Raw genomic sequence first — 23,635 nt, 5'->3', positions numbered from 1 at the left:
ATGTTTAGCCAACATTAGTTTAGAATCGTAGGTTAACTCTAGAAATTTGGCTGTAGTTGAAAATTGATGATCGCATGATAGAACAGATGCCACTTTTTATGCTCGGTAGGTGCTGCTCCCTAACAAATAACATTTTTTCTAAAACTCCCTGTTACCTTTAAATAGCCCTGAATCAGCACGTATGTGGTAAAAAATGCAATTTTAATGTGCTTTTAAGTAAATAATGAAAATAAGAACTTTGGTGAAGACGCTTTCATATTAAGTGTTTATTAAATATTTCAAACATGCCAATAAGTAACTACAGTAAGAACGAACAAAGAGGCTAAAAGAAAACGACAAAATCAATTAAAATTATAGATAATTACAATTGCCTAAAGTATTCATAACATAATTATTTTATAACCATAACTACTCAGGTTTGTAAAAATACATACATATTTTACATAAATGAAAATTTCTGAAAAATTACGTTAGAGCATAATTATTAAAAAACACACACTCCATAATAGATACAGTAGGAATCAATATATATATTTAGGGACATATAAAATGAAATACAGCTTTAAAGTGAAAGTTAGTTACACATTCATCTCTTATAATAATCTAATCTTTAAAGTGATTTGCATATTCACTTTTAGCTTTTTTTTTTACATTTTCAATAAGTGGGACACACAACAGTGCAGTGTTTGGCTTTCTCAGTTTTCTTTATCTTCTTGGATAATCTCTGATGTTCTTGTTTTTTTCTTTTCTTCTAACTGTTGGTGAAGAAGCCTCACACACAAAGAATTAACATTAATTCTGTTGACCAATGGCATCCTGTCACAGGTTTTCAACAGAGGTTTAGGGCAATCTTCTGTTAATTTAGATTCTGAAAAATTTATACAAATAAGTGAAATTTCAATATAGACAAAATTAATATTATTCATAACCACTGTATTTCCTAATGTTTCAAAATTTTTGATACATTACTATCATTAGAAAGAGGGAAAATGTAAAAAGGAAACCCAAAGTCTTAATTACAAAAAAAGTTTATTTAATACAATTGGTAAATAACAGAATGAGAATTAAAGTGTAATGCAATTTGAGGTACAATTTACTTAATACTTGTTAAAAAAAAACAAAAACAGGCTAAATATATTGTATTACTACAGAAATATTAAATACAGACTAGTCTAATTCCCAGTTTGTATATTTAAGATAAATTTAATCACTTCAGGGAGTAGATAAGGTTGTGATAAAATATATATTTAACTGGAATTCTAAACTTAAGTGTTGTCAATAGGTTACTTGTACAGTCTTAATGATCACTCATTCCCTAATTACAAATAGTAACATGTTAAATGCCCACAGTTTGTTAGGTGTGATAGAAGCAAGGAGTCTGACTAATTTCTGACATATGTTGAATACATATATTCTTGTAACATATCAGATCTTTCTGCGTGCAGTGGAAGCGTAACCTTTAAAAGTTATTGATTAGACTGACCCCATCAGTCTAATTAACTGACTTCAGTTAATTGGAGAAACTGATTAAAATTGAAAACTTATATAAAAAAAAAACTTTCAAATTTTAAAGACAGGCATTTTTCTTATAACATAGAAAGGGAATCTAAAAAGGAAAAACCAGATGGCTCACTAAGTGTACATAAACGATTAAAAAAGAGAAAGCATTTCAACTGACAGCTATGACAAGAAATCTATAGAATTATAGTAAAGTGGGAAACTAGGAAAAACAAAAACACTAAACAAGTTTCATTTTGAGTTTATTTATAAAGCTTACTTACAGCTTTTACATTAAGTGTGTGTTTTTCTTGTAGCAAAGCCACATCAGGCTATCTGCTGACCCCACTGAGGGGAATTGAATCCTTGATTTTAACATTGCAAATCTGTAGACTTACTGCTGTGCTAGCAGGGAGCTTTACATTAAGTAAGATTAGTTTTTAGAACAGGTACAACATTTTTATCACTGGCATGATCATTATTAAGTACTTGTACGGTACAACCCAAGAAGACAGGTATGGTTATGACCTACAAGGGTGTTTTGAGTGGAACTAAAGGAAGTGGATCTTCCTATTTGCTGGAAAGTATGTTGGGGACAGAGATGAGTGTTGAAGTTGATTCATCACCTTTTTTACCTATGGAGGTCAAAAGACTTTTCATTTGGTTTGAGAATGATTCTTTTGGAGACACAGAGAGATTCATCTGCACTCCCACTGTAGTAGTAAAACAAGGTGCAGCAGCACATGTCTGAGATGAAGTGGTGGACAGCAAATTTCGTGCCTTAGAGTAAGTAATGCTTTGAATCGTTTTCAAATGCTTCACCTTTTTTCCTTCCAACCATTTAGGGCAAGAACGAAAGTAAGACAGGTGAGAGCCAGTGCAATCGACACAATGAGGGCCCGTTTCACACTCATAAGCATCCTGGTCCTTGCCACCATAACGAGCACACATCAAGGAACCATGACACAACATCCTTGAGTGACTGAACCACTGACACTGGAAACATCCAAGAGGTTTTGGAATATATGGCCATACCCTGCAATTAAGATAACCTGCCTTGATGGTGGCAGGTGAATGTGGTGATGTAAATGTCAGAATGAGGACATTGGTTGGCATCATAATTCCATCTTTGCAAGTGGAGATACACCTAACTACAGAAACTCCTTAGGTGTAAAAACCAGGTGTAGAATCTCTGACTCGGGGATGTTCTTCAAATCCCTCTCTTCAATAACACCTCATGATGAATTCAAAGTAACATGGGGAGTAACCTTAATGGGTATATTTTCAATGACCTTTGAATGCAAGAGGAGTTCACTGTGTTGAGATATGGATGTTTCCATCAATATGCCACCAGAGTGAAGCTTCTTTACGAGGTTGGAGAGCCAACAAGTCTCTCTAGTCCCTTCTGAATGAAAAAGGGAGATATCTGCCCTAAAGGTTTGTCTGAAAGAGAATATAGTATAAGAAAATAAGATACAAGGTGTTACAGATGTTGAAGATTGCTGCTCAGAATCTTCAAGACGTGGTCATTTACCTGTGGATTGTCTTTTCAGTTTTTATTTGGTGGATCGATAATAAAAAAAGGAATATTTCGGTGCCCACTGACCCTACCCACCATGGAGTTCTATGAGGGGATTCACTACAATGTCAAACAAAGACACTGCAACAATGCCAGGGTTTGGTGAGCATTATACCCAAACTACCAGCATCAGACACAATATCCACAACACCTGTTGAGAACATCCAACACTGGCACTTGGTTGACCCTAGCCCAAGTGGATCAGCTGACTGTCCCTAGGATGGCCACCCTAAGGATGTAAGACTACAGGAATTTAAGGCCCATGTGGTGTGTTAGGGTTGGATCCCTCAACCACCAGGATCCTCTCCTCCCCTTCAGGGGTCACCACACCTGGTAAGCATATAAGTTGATATTTAGATCCCAGAGGAGGTAAATTGAAAGAACTGAACTTTCCCTGAGAAGAAAGAAAGAGAAGGTTAAGTGTGAAAAGACAGAAAAAGTCTACAGGGAAGTACCTGTGTAACAAAGTTCCTGCACTAAGTGGAGAGCACAGATACATAAAGAGGGAGAGCCAAGGGATGGCTTAAAAATGAACTGTGTATAAAATATATGACAGTGAGCCCTCTGAGATGGGATTATCAGAAAGGAGCAAAAGGAACAGGACAGTGGGCAATTCAACAAGACTCTTGAGGAAGAAAAATCTACTGGAATCACCTGTCCCAGAATTATTAATTTTATTTTTTAAAAAATTCATATTGAAGGTAAATTTAATCAACATTCTAAATAAAATTTTTAAAATTTGGCATCTTTCTCATTATGAAGAAAACTAAAGAAAGCCAGATTAAACTGCAAATATTTTTGTGTGTGACCAAAATAGTAAATACAATGAAGCTATCTGTTGTGCTGAAATGCAACAAAATAATGCCAGAAATGGTTATTGAGGATTATGGAATATAGTACTGTCAACTGTATGATACCACAAACAAAAATCCATAAAAAACAAACAAACAAAAACACTTTGGGTATTCAAGATTCAGGAAATTAAAAAAATAACCATGGTGTATCCAATATCCGTTTCTTTATAACCAGAACACAGTTTTCAATATTAGTGCAACAAAAACATGACTTTCATAAGAACTGTATGTGTGGGTTTGATTATTTCTTTATTGATGTAATTTTTAAATGTAATGCCGAGAAACTGGAGTTCTTAAAAAACTTATTTTTTTAAATAAAGGAGAGCTCTTGTAATATACAAAAACATTATAGTTTATATCAGTAAAATTTAGGAAAATTTTTAGTTCTGTACATTGAATCATTTTTATGCAATGAGTTGAGTATGACTAAAGGACACAATTCAAATACTTTTCTCAGGTAATGCTTCCCAGAAAAAAAAAATTTTCTAGAAGATGATCTTTTTTCCTAAACTTTTCAATGAGGTATAAATACTGCAATTACTAACTGCTACAGTAAACAATTGCCTATAAAGCAGCATTTCTGCTAGTATTTGTACTAGCAACATCTGTAGCATCATATATATTGTAACATTTGTAATACCATGACATCATATATACTTTTCAAATATAGTACTTCCTAGAAAAATGAGGTATGAACACTATGGATACTAACTACTAGCACAAACAGCTGCCCTTATCACTGGTATTTCTGCTAGTGATAATAAAAAAAGTAATAAAAAAAAGTATTTTATTCCTAAGAAAAATTGTGTGTAAATAAACAGTGTCAAGGAAAGTAAAAGCCTTTGTTCAACTTCTTGTGAGGATTACAGAGCATGACCACCCTTCTATTGGTGGAGGGTTAAAGTCTACTGATAATTACAACAGAAAATTAGGCAAAAGATATTACCCTTAAACAGCAGAAATGCTGTAGGTAGCAGCATCAATTCACGATAACTGCTGTTTAAAAGTTAATATATGTAAAGTAGGGAGCTTTATTCAAGACTTGGAGTGTGTGGAGCTGGGAAAATTAATTGATTACAGTTATTCACTGCTTGTAATAACTGATTAACATCACAAAAAATATAACTATTTAAAGGGAAAGACTAGTAGCACCCACCACCAGCTCTTTTGCTGTGTATTTTTTCACTTTGTTATGTTTTTAATTCTATTTATTCATTGTATTATATAGTTGTATAAATAGGTATGAATCTATGGGAGGAGGGGGGTTCTGGATCCTCACAAATTGTTTTTCTTCCAGAAATTAATAACTTATTCTTTAATGTCACATTAGCAGCCAATAATCTAGAAGAGGTCTGAACCTTTTCAATTTTTTAAATAAATTAATAACTATTTTTTTTTAAATTTTACACAAATAGGTGTGAATCTAAAAGAGGAGAGTCCATTTGTTCTAGACTTTCATCGATGGTAAAAAGTACTACAGTGTAATTAATGTAAATTCATAAGTACTACTATTAATGGCCTAATTTGACCTCCTTAAAAAAATCCCTTGATCTATCACCGATATGATGTAAATTAAACTTTTTTTTTACATTGTTATAATTTGTGGATCTTTACTCATTAATGTCAAATTATTTTATTTACATTGGCTATGTGTTATGTTTGTAACATCATAACTCTTACTTTCCTGAATTTTTGTTTTTGAACACTGAACTTTCCAACTGTAGCACAAATTACTAGTTTTTCAACCTCATCCTGATAAATAATTCTATTTTAAATTTTTTTATACATTTTTTTTTTATGCTGGCCTTTTAACAGTGTAAATTCACTGTCGATTTTCATTACTAGATACTGTCCAATTAATATTTTATAATAATCTAGCAAATCAATACCATGTAACATGTTTATATGAACAGAACTCCAGTTTAATTATGACTAGATCTACTACAAATATTGTATAAAGCACTGAAAAGCAAAACCAAACGAGTTATATACAGCTTAGAACTGGTCCCTATTTCAGTGGTTCCTAAACTCTTTTAGTCTGAGGCTTTGTTCATGTGAAAAGAAGTTTGAGACTCCCTAACCTACAACTTTATGATGATTGAAAAACAGTGTTATAATAAACATATATATATAAACATATATTTTAACATATATTATTTAACAAGTTCATCATATTTTTTTTATTGGCTTACTTTTCATTTATAATCAAAATTAATTTAGCACTTTTGTTTTTGACCTATTATTTTGCACCATCTTGAGTCAAAGAAAGCTTCCTGGCTCCAACTCTGGATAAAAAATGCCACATACCACTGCACATGTGAATGGTGTTTGGAATTAGGCACTAAACGTTACATATTAGCATTTGCATGTTAACCTGATATGAAATAACAGTAATCATAAATTAATTATTTAGGTAAGACTAGCATTTGCTTGGGTTTAAAATGCAGATTTTGAGAAAGCGTATGTTAAAAGATCACAAGTTTTGAAAAGCTAGGGTGCCCATGAAATTGGAAGTTTTAAAACATTAAAATAACTATCTGTATCAACTTCTTGCATAGGAAGTTATGGAATTTTTAAGTTTATAAAGTTCTTTGTTGTCAGTTATTCTGTAGTTTTTCACATTATTTGTAATAGATTTAAAATGAAAACTGAAACATCAGTAATTCAATACTTGTTTAGGATTTTTTAAAACTATTTCTCTTAATACTTTGATTTTCACATTAGAAATTATTTTAAAGTCTGCAAAGAGGACATCTAGTACCACTATCATAAAAAAAAACTCAGTTTCTTGTCAAATTGTAAGTGTTATTGTGTCTGTTTTTATTCTACTGACAAGAATCTTTTATAGTTTTATCTCATGAAAATTAAGGATAAGAATGTATTAACAAAGAATTAATTAATTTAACAAACAGTGTATTAAACTCAGATATCCCAGTTCTTTGAAACAATGCTATACTCTTAACAACCATATTTCCAGAACCATCCTACATTCTTTTCTCCATTCTGTCTAGAAGTGCAACACTCTTATAATACACAGATTTCAGGAACAATGGTGTCAACTAAATCAACATCTTCATCACAATCATCAATATTAGTTACAGTACTGCAAATTCAACATCTGTGCAATAATTACTGAAACGATAATTAACTATAGAAGTCTTTAGCAGCTATAGCTTAGTATAATAAGAACAAATCAGAAAAAGATAATAGACATATTAGTAAGCTACATAGCTGTGCATCCATTACTAACTATGGAAGAATACTGGATTTGTAAAGTTGCTTTAATCTCTTGATATGCTATACCAATGCTGTCAAGAAAAGAATTAAGTGGGAATCTTATCCCAAAAATGTACATCAGCATTCAAAAAATTATGGATCAACTTTCTAAAAGAACTGATGCAGTCATGTTTTTACCTCCAGAGCTACAGGTATCTTGGTTTGACTGTTCCCTTCATAAAGCAACAGTGGATCTCAAGAAGCTATAACTTTCTAAACTATAAGTTTCCTCCACCTTACACAGCTGAATTTATAGCTCAGGATGCTACTCATTATGTAAAAAGTTAAAATGAGGTTGAAGTGATTGTGTTAAAAAGGTCTCAACAAATATTTTAAGATCTAGGAGCCAGCTCAAAACTCAGGAGACAGTTGTGCCTAACCTACCTTCACTACTGTTTGTACTGGGAAATGGGGGCTGTACTAATGCCTCAAATTATCCATGCCTCCATTATCTTTACATCTTTCCTTCTCTCCCAGATTTTCTTAAAATAATTGTTCTATTACAATTTTAGATAATAATTTATATATTTTGGAGAAATTAAGTTTGGTTACAAAGGTTCAGGTGTTGAATGTTATCAAGTGAAGGAATAGAAAATATTTGTAGCTTGGTTAACTTTATTTGATTAGTAATTAAAAACATTATGCAAAAACATATAAAATACACCTTACAATTTCTTAAAGATTTCATTCAGTTTCAATTGTCATCCTCTGTTCTATACTGCAGAGTAGGCATCCTTTAACTACAGAGGCATGCTATGTTCTTGCACTGTCTTCTCCTTACATATAATTGATATCTTCAGTTTGTGTGACTGAAGGCTTTTTTCACAATAAATCCCAAGCAGAGATTTGTTATGCTTTGACTTATTTTTTGCAGGTGTTGATAGGTGTAAATGCAGAAAAAGTGCCAAAAGTTTTGTAGTTAAGTACCTGGCAATTTAAGAAACCAGCATCATTGCAAAAAAGTTGGTCAGTAGTACAGATCAAGTCTAATTGTATCCAGAGAATGTTCTTCCTTGGCAGCAATATTTAAATTATTAACTGTTGTTTCTGTGAGAACTGGTCATTAAGAGCAATAAATTGATGTTAAATTATTTTGTGAAGATTTAATTATTATGATATACAAGTTATGTTTGTTACACCAGATATAAAACTTCAAGCCTCAACATTGTTATGAACATGCTCAGAAACATGTAAAACAATACTGAATTATTTGGAAAAGTTTTTGGTGTTGTAGCTAGAAATAAGTCTAATTGGATTTTGTGTAGCATCTATGGAAATACTGAATACAAGACAAGGGACATTATTTTTTCACTTGTAAGATTCCATTTAGAGTCCTGTTTACAGTTTTGGGCTTTCTGCCTCAAAAAGGGCATAGAATTGTTGGAGAAGGTACAGTAAAGAGCCACATATCCAGAATGATAGTATTGTCTTATGAGAAAAAATATCTAAACATGTTTTATCTGAAGATGAAAATGGTTAGAGAGAATTTGATTAAGGTGTTTAAGATTATTGAGGATATTAATAATATAGATCCAAACTTTTCTGTGCTTAGTAATGAAAATAATAGGATAAGGGGTCATAAATTCAAATCTTAGCAGCATAGAAGTCGTATGCACTTCATGCAGCATTAATTTACAAACAGGGTGGTGGACACAGAAAATTTAAGCGTTCAAGTAAAGATTGGATGAATGCACGAGTAGTAAGTGGTGATTACAGTTGGAAGCTGGAAGAGACTTCTATGACGGGCTAGTAAGCTCCTTTTTGTCCCTCCAAAACTTTATAAAATTCTATGGAACAACAACTTTGGGGGAAGGGGGAGAGAGTACAAACTACACAGATTTGTTGCAAAAGATTACCAATAAGGGAGTAAATATTTTATTGTTTGTAAATTTTAAATAATGCAGATGCCTTGCATGTATGATACAATTTCATATACAAAGTTTAGCAAAAAAAAAAGGAATGTAATTATAAATTACTGTGCATTAAGTCTGAAGGTAAAGTTTCATCTGTCTTTCCATATTTGTTACTCCTAAGTAAAGGTTTGAGACAGAAATTATCCATTTAATCTTATATGATAATTATAAATGTATTGCAATAATGTCCCAATATTTATTTAGTGTAATTCATAAAGAAACAATTGTGCTTTCAATTTATTTAATATTCATCATCTCTTTAGAATATATTATCCATTTCTTCGTTTTTAAGTTATCAATTTTTGTAAAGGTTTTGGACTTTGGTTGAAATATTGCAATATCAGTATCACATCAAGTGGTTTAATCATTTACTAATGGAAAAACAGCTGTAAAAAAAGCTTAGGTATGATTGAAATATTATGAATAGAGCAAGAATGAAATAGCAGAGAATATATACATATAGGTTTAATTTCTTTTACATCTTCTACCTTTCAGTTCTTTTTGTTTGTGAATCGTGAAAGTATTTTTGTTTGAAAATTAAGAAATTTTCTTTAATGAGAACAGACAAAATAACTTAGGATAATGTAAGCTTATAGATTTTAGATTGGCTGAACCAGTAACAAAAAGAAAAAAAGTATTACACGTTTAACACAGTAACAACTAATCATCAGGCAAAGGTAATTTACCTAGACAAGAAACAAAGAAGTCATATGACTTGAGATATATTAAGGTATAAAACAGTATCTTTATGTCTGGGTTTTATATACTATGGTTTTATTGAATTATAATGTTTGTAAATTTGAAGTTTTTTTGTTTACGAGATAAAGCTAATTAAGTTCATAGTTTGGAGACATGGCAAGTATGTTTTGATGACTGAAATTTTTAGAGTATTATTATATATGATTTTTTAATTGAAAATAATACTAACCTTATTGGTGAATGGTGACAGCAAAAGTTGAATATAACTCCATTTTATGTACAGTAGAGTAGTGCAGGATAACTACATACTTAAAAATAAATAAATAATAATAATGGAGACCATGCAGTGGTGATATTTAGCTGATGTTAGTGGTTCATTTACCAAGTATTATGATTATGTGAAAACAATTCCACAGAAACTACTACCTGAAAAAATGAAGATAACAAAGAAAATTTTTCTTCAGATGGATATATTCAACTTACTTCCACTTTTTCAAATGCAAAATTGAATTTAGAAGTTTATATAACGTAGAGTACTATAAAGAAATTTCTTAATGATGATGCTTGACACACAAACAGAATAACTAGTGGAAGCTGATAACGTTCAAAAATGTTAAATTTTGTGATTGTGACTCAAGTTCTAGCTTAACCTCTCTAATGGGTTCTCCTGTAAAACTGAATACACTCATTTGAGTTACCTATAAACCTAATTACTGTCACAAAAAGTGCTACAAATTTTCCATATTTGAAATGGTCAAACTTACCATTTTTGTAACCATCAGATCCTTCTTTTTCCAATTTCTTTAGATCATCAGTACTGATTTCTTTATTTTCCTGCATTTTACCTTTACCATCTGTAGTGTGATCTTGATCTGTGAATTAAGATTTTGCATCAAAGCAAAACACTTACTACTACAATATAAACCTAACATTCTTTAGTTTTGCTCATGATTAGACAAAGCCACATTTACTGCTTGAGAAGCACCTACTGAAAAAGTACTTTTACTTTCACGTTCAATGCAGCATATACCACTTAGAGACAAATATCACCATCAGACATATTTCACATAATAAATATCTAAAGAGGACTAAATTAACTCATTCCAAGTTGAATTGCAGTATTATATACAAGACCCTGGTCATGAAAAACAAAACCAAATTTAAGAAATGTTAGAGCCAAAAATGGATCGAAGGTGCAAACTACATAACCTTAATCCAATAATACAATTTTAAAAATCTTGTTCTGATTAAAAAAATATATTCACAGGTGAAATCTGTAAAATACCTTGCTAGAAACATAAACTTAGGAGACTGCTTTGCCTGTGCCATTTGTAGGTGCTGCTTATCTTTGGATTTACATACAACTGTATCTTTTTTTCATCCTTCTAATTTCAAATCTAAAAACCAATTCTGAATAGTACAGTCAAGTTTTTATTTCTATCAAGCAGCACCTTTCGAGGCATAATATTTCAGAATTTAGTGCAACACCTAGAGGGGTCAGCTTCTCATGACTGGGAGTCTTAATAAAGCTCTATAAAAGTATGATAATTACTAGTGGAAATATTTTGGAATATAGACTTTAACACTGAAAGAAACTTTTACCACTGCTTGCACATTTACATAATACCTTCTAAAATACAGAAACATAGAGTACCTGCATTAAGAGAATCATTGACAGGAATCTTCTGATAATGAGAAGTAGGTGATCGTGAATTATCAATGTCCCCATAATAGTATACGGGCCTTTCCAAGGAAGAAGTTGCATTTGATTCTATAGAAGTTAACTTGCTATTTGTGGGTGTTTTCTCTACCTAAATGTACATCAAACTTTTAGAATTAAATAATAAAAAGTTATAGAAAGCTACAAACAGACACATGTAGCAGTTTTCTAAAAATGAGTTCCAACTGGTTTCCTTCAGGCAATCTTTAGAAATGTAGCATTGTTATGTAGAGAAAACTGCAGCATTGCATACAAGTCTTATTTTGATTGGCCAAGATCAAATTTAAGTTGTCTATGAAAGAAGTTTGAAAAATCTTTGTTCAAAAAAACTATTTCTTATTCTTTATTTATTTGAATAATACTGGAGTTCAAGTTTTATATGTCAAAAATTTATTTTAAATTTTAGCCATTCAATAATTTTCTTCAAGTAATACATCTCCAATGTGTCTTTTATTCAACATTGAGAAAACAGAGATAAGAATACTGTATTACTTAATAATTAGTAACAGTGAAAAAACAAACAAGTTTTTACTTAAGCTTTGAAAAATCTACCTTTGAAGATATTAGTCTTATATCAAGTAAAAGAATAAATTGCAACAATGAATACAAAAACTTAAATGAAGGTATTTACTTTTGAAATGAAAGTGTCTTATGTAAAACAACATAACCTACAGACAAAAAAAGAATGATTTGGTTCTTCAAGGCTGTTCCTTGCACAAACATCCTCTGGAAAAATAAAAATTTACAACCATCATTTTAGTTTCAGGAAATCATTGATTACTTTCTTAATTTTTAATAAAGTGCAAAAACTCCACCTTAGTAGACAGCAACTCATAAACTAATCACCCTGTTAAAAAGTAAGTTTTAACTGGAGCCTAATATGTTCTTTCCAAATCTCAAACTTGTGTTTTATTGTCCTACTATTTTCAGAATAAATTCCAAATAAATCAAATTCTTTGATCTTGTTAATCTGTCTGATAACCTTGTAAGCTTCAATAAAATCACCTCATACTTTCCTTTTCTCAAAAGAAGTTAAGAGACCTCAGTCAATCTCTTCCATCCCTGGAATCACATAACCTTTTTAGTTAAACATTACCCTTTTCTACAAAAGAAGAAGAAAAGCTCATAAAGTGTTCCAGAGGCCGAACTAGTGATTCGTAATATAATGATATGTTAGCACTTTTGACTTGTCTATTCATACACCCTAAACATACTACTTGCAAAAGCATACCGAGCACTGCTTTGACAGCTTGAGTGACTTATCTACCATTATGTCAAGACCCTTCTCTTCAGTCACACTTTTGAATGGTTTTCTCTACATATTAAATGAATGATCCAAATTATAACCCAATTGTCGTTACTCTGCCATTTGTATAATTAAATCTAATTTGCCAAAGATATTTGTCCAATTAGCAAATTAATCCAAATGATTCTGTATACCTCAATTTCTATAGAGCTAAAAATACCAGAGTTTAATATCATCTGCAAATTACACTAATTTACTAAATATACTTTCTTCAATATAATTAATGTAAATAAGTATTAGGAAAACAATTGTGTCTAAGTAAAAGAAAAAAACACTATGTAGGGAGGCAGATCCTCAACTTGATAAGAGTAAACAAATGTCCAAGCACCAATTTCTGAAGTTCTCAACAAGTAATGACTGATGCAATTTTCTTAGATAATCTTATGAGTGTTAGATTATGAAAATCTTTATAGAAAATCCAAGTACAATAAATCAGCTCCTTCCTTCCTCCAGATAACAAGCACTATCCTCAGAAACAGCAAACAGATTAGTAAAGCAAAATTTCCCTTCCATCAATCTGTGTTGACTTTCATTTATTCTTCTAGGCTAATACCTGGTCTTACTTCAAAAGGCAACTGCATATCCACACAAACTAATATATTATCTTCACAAATATATTTGATGTAATGTATTTATGTTCTTAGTAAAACAAGATATTTATATATTTGAATGTGATAAAAATAGGGTGATAATAGGAAAACAAAAAAAAACCCTGAAAACTCAGGGCTCTTTTATATTATCTTACAATTTGATTTTATATAAAGCCTCTTTTACTAGAATCTGGAATTTTATCAACAACAAAAACAAGTTTGAAAGTGGCGAAGTGAAAGTTGTGGCATTTTTGAGAAGACAAGAGGCTTCTAGATGTCCAATAATTTATAATCAATGTAGCCAAATGAATAATAATATTAACTATTAAAAAAAACAGCAATACTAAAATGTACATTAAAATATATTAAATCATTTAAGTTGTCATATTAAAAATTAAATCAACCATTTTAAATCATCTCTAAAAATCCATATAACCATATATTTCCAATCTGTCTCTGCCTCTGCTGCTTACTCAGATAAAATAATTAAACCACTTTATGCAAGTTATATATGGATGTGCTCCATTCATAAAACACATTATTATTACTTTAAAATACAAGTATAAGGAAAAGATTCTTGCTTTTAGTTTTGCAAGATATGATTTTTCTTCTTCGACAAATTTATTCTTTTTTTCTCCCTCTCTTTTTACCATCACAAGAGTGGTGGTTTCCCCATAGAACTATCCCCATTTTGTGTTTTAACTGATTTCTTTTCTCTTTACTTTGTGTACAGGAAACTTGAAGGTACCTGGATAGGTGTGCGACTAATCCCACTAGATGGAGAACGAGGATCATTTTTAAGAACCCTGAGAGGTTTCTGTGATATTGGAGTTGAAGGCTTACTTTCTTCTGACAGCTCATCCAACATTTTACTTCCCAATAACCCCATCTTGAAAACTGGAAAAATAAAGTAACACATAACTTATTTTAACAAAAAGCAATTCAGAGAGCATTCATACACAATCTGTGTGTCATTGTATTTTAGCAATCTTCATTCAACAATTCTAAGTGTTTACTTAGAAACCTAATGCTTCAACACTACAGTGACCCCCTATAAATTTTTAAATTTAGCAATATGTCAATGAGTGATAACACAGCTGTTTTTGCTAATATGTTAAAACTACATTTTCATAATGTATGATGCTTTGACCTATACATCCTTTTAGCACTGATCTCTCATCTATTGATAATACAAAAAATACAAAAAGAATCATATTTAGGAACCATGCAGTAAAACACTGTCTGGCTTTGGTGTTCTATCTCCTTTTGATTTCTTTCATTAGCAAGGAGTTAATATTTACATGATTCGGTACAATCCCAATATCTGGTAATTATCCACAGAGTTTATAAATTCAGGCATATTGCCAACATCCTAAAAGAAAAGAGAACATTTATAAGCTCAACTATCTAATATGAAAACTTCTTATTTGCTCATTAGTGACTTGTCAATACTAATTTAACTGTTTCCAATTATATTACTTGTTATCTGGAAGCTGGAGAGGGTGTGGACTTGGCATACTTAGAATTTTATGTTTTTGGAAAAGTTTAGCACAAAAACTTAGTTAAGAAAATCATATCATTATGGGTTAGGGAAAAATTAGTTAATTACACTGTAGCATGATTAGATGATAGAAACCATATTAACAGAAATTAAAATTATCTCATAAAAATATATTATCATATTTAACTCTTGAAGAAAGGAGAGTAAAAGTGATCTTATTTAAGTTTACAAAATCATCAAGACTAGAAGATTAATAGGAGGAACCAAAAGTTTACCATATGAGAAAGACAAGCTAGATTCCAATTTACAGTTTTTTTAATAGGGTGATAAGCTTATAGAATGAGTTACTGTTGGCAGGTTAAAGTGAGAATGCAAAATTTTCTGAAAGAGAATTTATAAAGGGTGGACTTAAATTTTACTTTTTGTCAGGGTTAAATATTTAAGTACAGCCTTGAAGTTGAAGGATCAGTCTCTTGCTCTCTCTCATGTTTCACTTTCATCTCGGAACTAGTATTACTACAAGTACAATGAATAAGTAATACTGCTAGTACTTTTACTAAGTTCTAGTTAATATTTAGATGATTCAATATAATCCCAATACCTGATAATTTACTATAAAGTGTACAAAGTCAGGGGTATTTCCAACACCCTAAAACTTAAAAGTACAACAAAACAGAACACTTAATAAAGCTCAACCACTAGTAATACAGATAGTTCTCTTCTACTGAATTCTTGTTTAAAAAATGTTAACGCCCTTTTTTGAATAAGAACAAAAGTAATAATTACACACTTTATTCTAAAATAGGATTTTAAAAAAGAAATTATTACAAATTTCGGAGACGTTTTAATCAATTCAACATCGTGTAACATAATTAAATTAAAATAAATGTAACTGACCTCACTATTTCACCAAACAGTACATATATAAACAATTTCAAAACGTTTGTCGTCGAAACGCAATATTTTATTGGATAGTAGTAAGCGTCCTCTAGCTAGTAGTTATCGAAACATTTGTTATTGACAATCATTTTGCTGTGAACCACTATATCATTTGTTTTAATGTACGCAATGAGCCGAGTTATGTTTTTCTACGTTAAACTTTGAACCTTAACTGATTAAAAAAATAAAAATAAAACATTTATTATTACTACTTGGTTTATACATTGTCAAGTACTCAAACATCGTTGTTCACTAAAATTATATAAACAATATTAGTATCAAAATCAGTTTGTTTGTTTATTTGGAATTTCGAATATAGCTTTGGTTTGCTTGTTTTGAATTTCGCGCAAAGCTGCACGTGGGCTATCTGCGCTAGCCATCCCTAATTTAGCAGTGTAAGGCTAGAGGGAAGGCAGCTAGTCATCACCACTCACCGCCAACTCTTAGGCTACTCTTTTACCAACGAATAGTGGGATTGACCGTAACTTTATAACGCCCCCATGGCTAAACGAGCAAGCATATTTGGTGTAACGGGGATTCGAACCCGCGACCCATAAATTACGAGTCAAATGCCTTAATGACTTGGCCATGCCAGGCCTACGAATAAAGCTGCAAGAGGGTTATCTGCGCTAGCCATCCTTAATTTATCAGTGTAAGACTAGAGGGAAGGCAGCTAGTCATCACCACCTACCGCCAACTCCTAGGCTATTCTTTTACTAACGAATAGTGAGATTGACCGACATTATAACACACTATGGTGTAATTTCTAAGGTATAACAAAGGTTTGCTCGTTTGAAGTAAAGCACAGAGCAACAAAATAAGCTATCTGTGCTTTGCCCACAACGAGTAACAAAGCCTGAATCTAGGATATGATAAAGGTCCATTTTTTCCCCAATTATCCCATTGTAAACAACTCATAGAAACACTTTTTCTTATCTTCAAACAGCATCTATAAAATATTCATTTATTTTGTTTGAAATTAAACTTTCGATGTTGTGATTTCCAACTAATCTTAATCAGTATTATAGGCTAACTATTATATTGAAACATAGCACTGAATTAATTGAAGCTATGTTTGAATTTTCCGTTACTTAACAATCATATATCTTCTATTTTGACTACCTGCACAGATTTATATAAAAACTTCATCTGGATTTATGGTTTGCAATCTTTAACAATTTGAATAAACACTATTCAAAACAATATATAAATATTGAAAATATATCAAGATATGTCAACCTGGAATTACCCTTGAAGCCAAAGAAGGATCAAATAGAGTATTTCGCAATAAAAGCAGAGCTCGCTCAAGAAATTTGCAATTTTTTGTGTGTGAAATAAACAGTTACACTAATATTTTGCTCTAGGGTATAAATAACGAAGATGAGCATGTTTTAAATAAATAAACATAATATTTGTTGAAACAATAAAAATAAAACAAGTACCCATACCCATTGTGGATGAGTCAACAATCCTTTCTCCCTTTGCTTGGGCCCGGCATAGCCAGAGGAACTAAGGCGTTCTACTCGCAATCTGAGGGTCTCGGGTTCGATTCCCGATCGCACCAAACATGCTTGTCATTTCAGTTGTGGCGGCTTTATAATGTGACGGTCAATCCACTATTCGTTGGTAAAAGAGTAGCCCAAGAATTGGCGGTGGGTGGTGATGACTAGTTAACTTTTTCTCTAGTCTTACACTGCTAAATTAGGGACGGCTAGTGCAGACAGCATTCGAATAGCTTTGCGCAAAATTAAAAAACAACACAATAAAACAAAAACTTTGATGTTGAAGTGTTGAATGTTAAACACAAAGATCTTCCAAGAAATGAAATTGTTCTTCCTAACGAAGAACGGAATTATAAAAGTGTGTCGGGATCCAATACGTTTAGGTGCTTTCCATGACCATAGAAGAGTGTCATCTCGTGACTTGTATCCCTTGACAACGTAGGTTGATTATCAATTTCAGTCAATGTCATTATTATCTAGCTAAAGGTACGTCTGTACTAATTTTGTATACAATACTGAAACATTCTCGCGAGCAAAGGAAACGAAATTTACTAGAGAGCAAAAGGAACAAAAGAAGCAGAACGAAACTGTGTTAGCAACTCTCTGTACTATAATCGATTATTTGGAAAATTTCTATTTTACTGTAAAAGGTAAAAAAAAAAAAACACCCAAAAACTATGATACGACCAGATAACACAGCCCTTCTCTGGCTCACCTTCAACAATTTAACATTCTTTTTGTAATAAGGTGACTTAAGCTGAGCATTTTTCAGATCAGGTCAAAAAGCACCTTACAGGATGAAATGATGAAATATTCCAACTTTTACTCAATATATTCATGTATACAATCTAAAATGCTGTTTACTTTATTATTAAGTGCTGTACCTAGTGAAGAAAATTCAAGAGATAAACTAAAATAATACATAATGTCTTTGTTATGGAAGGGGAAACTAGTTAGATAAATGAAGGGAAAAACGGCAATTTTTGAAAATACTATATTCTATACTTGATATTAACTCTAGAACGTGTTCGTGAGGTCACTATAACTACCTATCACTTGATGTTAATGATTAAAAATTTAACGGTGACATGTTAGAGTTAAGAAAAAAGCACTCCTGTATATTACCCTAATGGTCTGAGATGTTTCTGATGGATAGTATCCCATTATAATAAATGTTAAATATCAGTTAGGCATCGTATGCTTAAAAGGATACGATCGAATAAAGTTTTTTTTTTAATTTTTACTTTGGTTGGTTAATCAGTTTTTTCCAACTAACTAATATTTTATACTTTCACAATACGTCCTTTTATTTTGATTTAAGTGAAGGTGATGCATTGTTTATTTATTTGAGATGAATTTAGATATGTCAATTCATGACTTATCCAAAGCAAGGTGATTACATATGCCGTAATTCTATACATTATCTCCTAACTGTTAGTTATGAGTGCCACAATTCTCAACCATTCACATAAATGATAACATGAAAAAAGGAGATAGCCTTGAAGTGCCTAAACATAATGACAGGCTTTCAACAAGAGTGCGAGTATTCTTCGTTAATTTTCAAATTGCACTTCAAAATATTTATCAGTTGAAAGTAATTTGTATACAAAACAGCGAAATAAGAGAGACTCATCAGGACTATCTTTCTATCTGAAAAAAAATTCTATATCTGGTGCAATATATATATATAATTTTATGCTGAGGTAGAAATAAATATCTTTGGCAAATTCAGCTCCAAAAAATATCAATTTTTGCAAATGTCACTTCAGTGCTACAAATACTAAATTTGGTAAATGCCTCCCATTTTTTACATAAAGATTTTCTCTAATACCACCAATTTTTACTTTGTTCATTTCTATATATCTTATGTGTAAAAATAAAAGAAAAGGACTAAATTAATTTAATTTGCTTACTCTGCATTGGGTTTAGATTACTAGCAAAATAGCTTACAAACAATTTCATACATATTGTCTTCTTGGTGAATTTTGTTCTATTATTTATAGTTTTCACTTTAACTCCCCAAATAATTATAACATACTAACCAGTAATAAACACTTACTGCTTTATGTTCAATGTCATTCTCAATCTAATATAACAACTTTTGAAAATCTTCGATATATATATATATATTTGCCTTTTCACATTTCGTCATTTACAAGCTGTACAAAACGAATAAAGCATTTGAAATCCATGACTAAAATGACAAACGTGAACTAGTCTTATTTATATCATAATATAAAAGAAAGTAAATATTGCGTATTCAGTGTGATTAAACAAGGTGACAAGGTGTTCATGAATTTCACTCTCCACTGGTTTGTAGGATAAGTATTTATGACAAATGTTTGTGCGCTCCCCAGTGGCTCAGCGGTATGTCTGCGGACTTACAACACTAAAAACCGGGTTTCGATACCTGTGGTGGGCAGAGCATAAATAGCCCATTGTGTAGCTTTGTGCTTAATTCAAAACAACGACAAATGTTTGTTTTTGAATTTCGCGCGAAGCTACAAGAGGGCTATCTGCGCTAGCCGTCCCTAGTTTAGCAGTGTAAGACTAAAGGGAAGGTAGCTAGTCATCACCACCCACCGCCAACTCTTGCGTTACTCTTTCACCAACGAATTGAGGGATTGACCGTCACATAACAACAATCTCCCACGCTTGAAAAAGCGAGCATGTTTGGTGCTACGGCGATTCGAACCCGCAACCCTAAGATTACCAGTCGTGTGCCTTGATCACCTGGCCATGTCGGGCCAGAAAGTTAGTGAAATCTGCAGAGCCACGAAACGAAACGAAAATCACGAACATTTGAGAAAATTGATCAGAATAGAACGTCTGTAAAATTTATGATGAAAAGTGATATTTATTATATAATTATATTTATTTTAATACTGAACAATTTAAAATTTTTAATATCTTTCTATAACAAACAGTCTAAATTTCAGGCATATCTACATCTCCAGTTCAGATATATCTTTATTTTTTATATCTGTCTACGACAAGGAATTTAAAGTTCAATCAAACCTTGACCATTTTTCATATATAAATACCTTGTATCTTTTGTCACTATTAATCATCCGATGCATTTTTACAAGATTTAAGAAAGAATTGTGAACCTACCTTTAAATATAAGAATATGCTAACTGTTATTTCTTTGCTTATAAATATATTATGATTTTCTTTCTTGCAATAAACAAAGCTGTTGTCTTTTACTAATTATATACATATAATATTTTAGTCTACACAGAAAGGAAAAGAAATACTTGGTTGGTAGTTTGGCGTTCTATGGCACAGAGCAACCGCTATCTGTGCCAAACAATCGATAAAAAAATTAAAAATAAAGTAAAATTATTAAAATTCGTAAAATAGGAATTTTTAAAACAATAACAACAACAACAAAGTCCAATTTTTGCATTAAAAACTTAAATAGCGCTAAAAATCAAATGACCCTTAAAAAATAAAACCATTTGCAAGATAGACAGTATCACCATCGCCAATGACACTGTCCAGCGTCAGGGGTAAACCTGTGGACAAAACATGTCTAAAATAGTGCCGTCGTTCAGAATCATAAGGACGGCACGACAGTAAAATGTAGATTATTGTAACTTGAATGTCACACAGACCACACATTGGTGCACCAGTCCCAGATAAAATAAAACGACGAGTTAAAATCTGTGATCAATGCGTAGTCTAAATAGAACAACTTCCTCTTTCCGATCATTACAGAAACAAGACGATCAATGTCCAATAGAAGGTTTTATCCAGAAAAGCTTGTTATTACATTGCTCACTCCAAATGAAATGCCAACTGGCACAGAGCAGAGCCTTGAATACAAGGCCGTAGTCCATGTATGGGATAAGCACGGAAGTGATAGCGCCAGAGCAGTCTTAATGAGGTGTCAGTGAACTTCTTTCTGTGAATACCAATGTGGGCTGGTATCCAGAAAAACTGGATAGAAGTAAATGGTAAAGAGAAATTGTCTAGTCTTTCTGAAAATGAGAGGAAAATGACCACTGCTTCCTGGGTTACTGTCAACCCTCCATGAAAAGTGAGAGAAAAGTGAAGGGGAGCAAAGTGAAAGTTCAATAGCTAGGTGCATGAAAATAAGTATAAACACCAGTACTGTAGAGAGAAAGGTTGTGATCTGAGAACATACGCTCTACAGAGTGACCTCTTTCATCAGTATCAGCACCTTGCGAGAGGGAATTATGTCTATTAAAGTCCCTCAGAATTAAAAGAGAGACGGCAACTGTTCAATGAGAGCATCAAGGTATAATTGATCATATGTCTCTCTAGGAGACAAATAGATAGAGCATACAGTGATGGTACAACCCAAGGAAACAAAGATGGGTACAGCCTCCAAGAGTGAGTCGAGTGCCAAAGACAGGGCGGGCACATGATGATCGACTAGCAGTAACACTCATCCATGCACAACCTGTCATTTCTGTACAAAGAAAATTGCCGAAGGGTGACTGTATCGGCAGGTTTCAGAAATGTTTCCTATAAAGAAAGATAAACAGGATGATAAGAATCAATCAGCACCTTGATATAATTTAAATTAGAGAGGAAACCTCGACAGTTACACTGTATCAATGTGTTCTTTTTTATTTACGTGGAGGAAAATTGGGCAGGGAGTCCTTCTGTTTTCGATCACGTCTTTTCTCTTTATTCTTTTTATCACAAGGAGGTCTATCAACTTCCATGGATTCTTCCCTGGGTCGAGTGGTCAGGTCTCTGTCATTAAAAGAGGATTCAAGTTACTGAGGGCATGAACGAATATAGTTCTACATATCGGGACCAGAGAAGATGGACCAGAAAGAAACGCCTGAACCTGGAACCAAAGGAAGCGGATCCGGGAATCTGCTGGAATGAGTGATAGGGCCAGAGATGTTAACGCATCAGCTTTCTTAACCATGTAGGGATAAAGACTTTTCATGTGGTTTGAAAACGATTCTTTTGGAGGCACGGAGAGATCTGTCTGAACTCTCACTGTCGCAATGAAATGGAGTGCAGCAGCATACGTCTGAGATGAAGTGATGGACAGCAACTTTCGAGCCTTGGGGTAAGAAATTATGTGAACCGTTTTCAAACGCTGTACCTCTTTTTCTTCCACCCACCTAGGGCATGAACGAAAATAGGATACGTGAGAGCCACTACAATTAACACAATGAGGGTCTATTTTAAATTCGTAGGCATCATGGTGTTTGCCATAGCCCAGAACATGTCAAGGAACCACGTCATGATGTCTATGAGTGACCGAACCTCTGACATTGGAAACATATGAAAGAGTTCAAAATATATGACCGTACTTTACAATTTAGATAATCTGTCTTGATGGTGGTAATGTAAACGCGAAAAGTAGGACATTGGTTGGCATCATATTTCCATCTTTGCGAGTGGAGATATGCCTCGCTGCAGAAACTCCTTAGTTGGAGAAACCAGAGAGAATCTCTGATTCGGTGTGTTCTTCAAATCCCTCTCAACAATAACTCCTCGTAACGAATTCAAAGTAGCATGGGGACTAACCTCAATGGGTATATTCTCAATGGCTTTCGAATAAAAGAGGTGTTCACTCTGTTTAGGAGTGGATGTTTCCACTTAGATGTCTCCAGAGCGAAGTTTTTTGACCGACTTAGGAGAGCCAGCAAGTCTCTCTAGTCCCTTCTGAACAAAAAAAGGGAGACATTTGCTCTAAAGGTTTGTCTGAAAGAGAATATAACATAAGAAAATGAGGTTCAGGTGTTGAAAAAGTTGAATATTGCTGTTTAGAATCTTCAAGACGTGGTCGATTACCACTGATCTGTTTTTCACTATTTTATTTAGATTTTGATTAGAGGGATTCATAATAAAGAAAGATTGTTTCGGTGCCCACTGACCCACCAAAAAGCCCTACGAGAGAACGCGTTACTATGCTAATCAAGGGCATTACAGCAACGCCAGGGTTTCGTGAGTACTATACCCAAAAACCGGCATCAGACACAATGCCTACAACGCTGGTTGAGAACGTCCAACACTGGTACTTGGATGACCCTAGCCCAAGTGGACGAGCCAATTAACACATTTAGGGGGCCACTAGGTCTACAGGAATTCAAGGCCAAAGTGGTGTGTTAAGGTTAGACTCCTCAAACCCAAGGACCCTCTTCTCTCTTTCATGGGTCGACACGAATGGCAAACACGTGGGTGGATGTTTAGATCCCAGAGGAGGTAAACTGAAAGAACAGAAACTTCTCTGGGAGGTCCCCTCACCACGTACAGGAATCTACAC

General features: G+C 32.8%; 1 protein-coding gene across 4 annotated transcripts; it reads right to left on the bottom strand.

Annotated features, from left to right (window-relative positions):
• Nucleotides 1-251: 251 nt before the first annotated feature.
• On the bottom strand, nt 252-15,967 carry LOC143237733 (uncharacterized). Of its 4 annotated transcripts, none has more exons than XM_076477270.1 (6): nt 15,833-15,967; nt 14,183-14,331; nt 12,211-12,264; nt 11,473-11,629; nt 10,583-10,690; nt 252-868 (listed from the first exon to the last, which is right to left on the bottom strand). In XM_076477270.1, exons 2-6 carry the CDS (start codon nt 14,321-14,323, stop codon nt 696-698), a joined length of 633 nt encoding a protein of 210 aa, XP_076333385.1. In that variant the 5' UTR covers nt 14,324-14,331; nt 15,833-15,967; the 3' UTR covers nt 252-695. The 4 variants fall into 4 exon arrangements, with proteins under 4 accessions (XP_076333385.1, XP_076333386.1, XP_076333387.1 ...); XM_076477271.1 differs by lacking the exon at nt 15,833-15,967 and adding an exon at nt 15,764-15,785; XM_076477272.1 differs by lacking the exon at nt 15,833-15,967 and adding an exon at nt 15,537-15,644.
• Nucleotides 15,968-23,635: the final 7,668 nt, after the last annotated feature.

The sequence above is a fragment of the Tachypleus tridentatus genome, chromosome 13, assembly GCF_004210375.1.
Source record: "Tachypleus tridentatus isolate NWPU-2018 chromosome 13, ASM421037v1, whole genome shotgun sequence".
In the NCBI taxonomy this organism is placed as follows: domain Eukaryota; kingdom Metazoa; phylum Arthropoda; class Merostomata; order Xiphosura; family Limulidae; genus Tachypleus; species Tachypleus tridentatus.
Note: the sequence above shows the minus strand (reverse complement) of the source record. Positions and strands in the feature narration are given on the sequence as shown.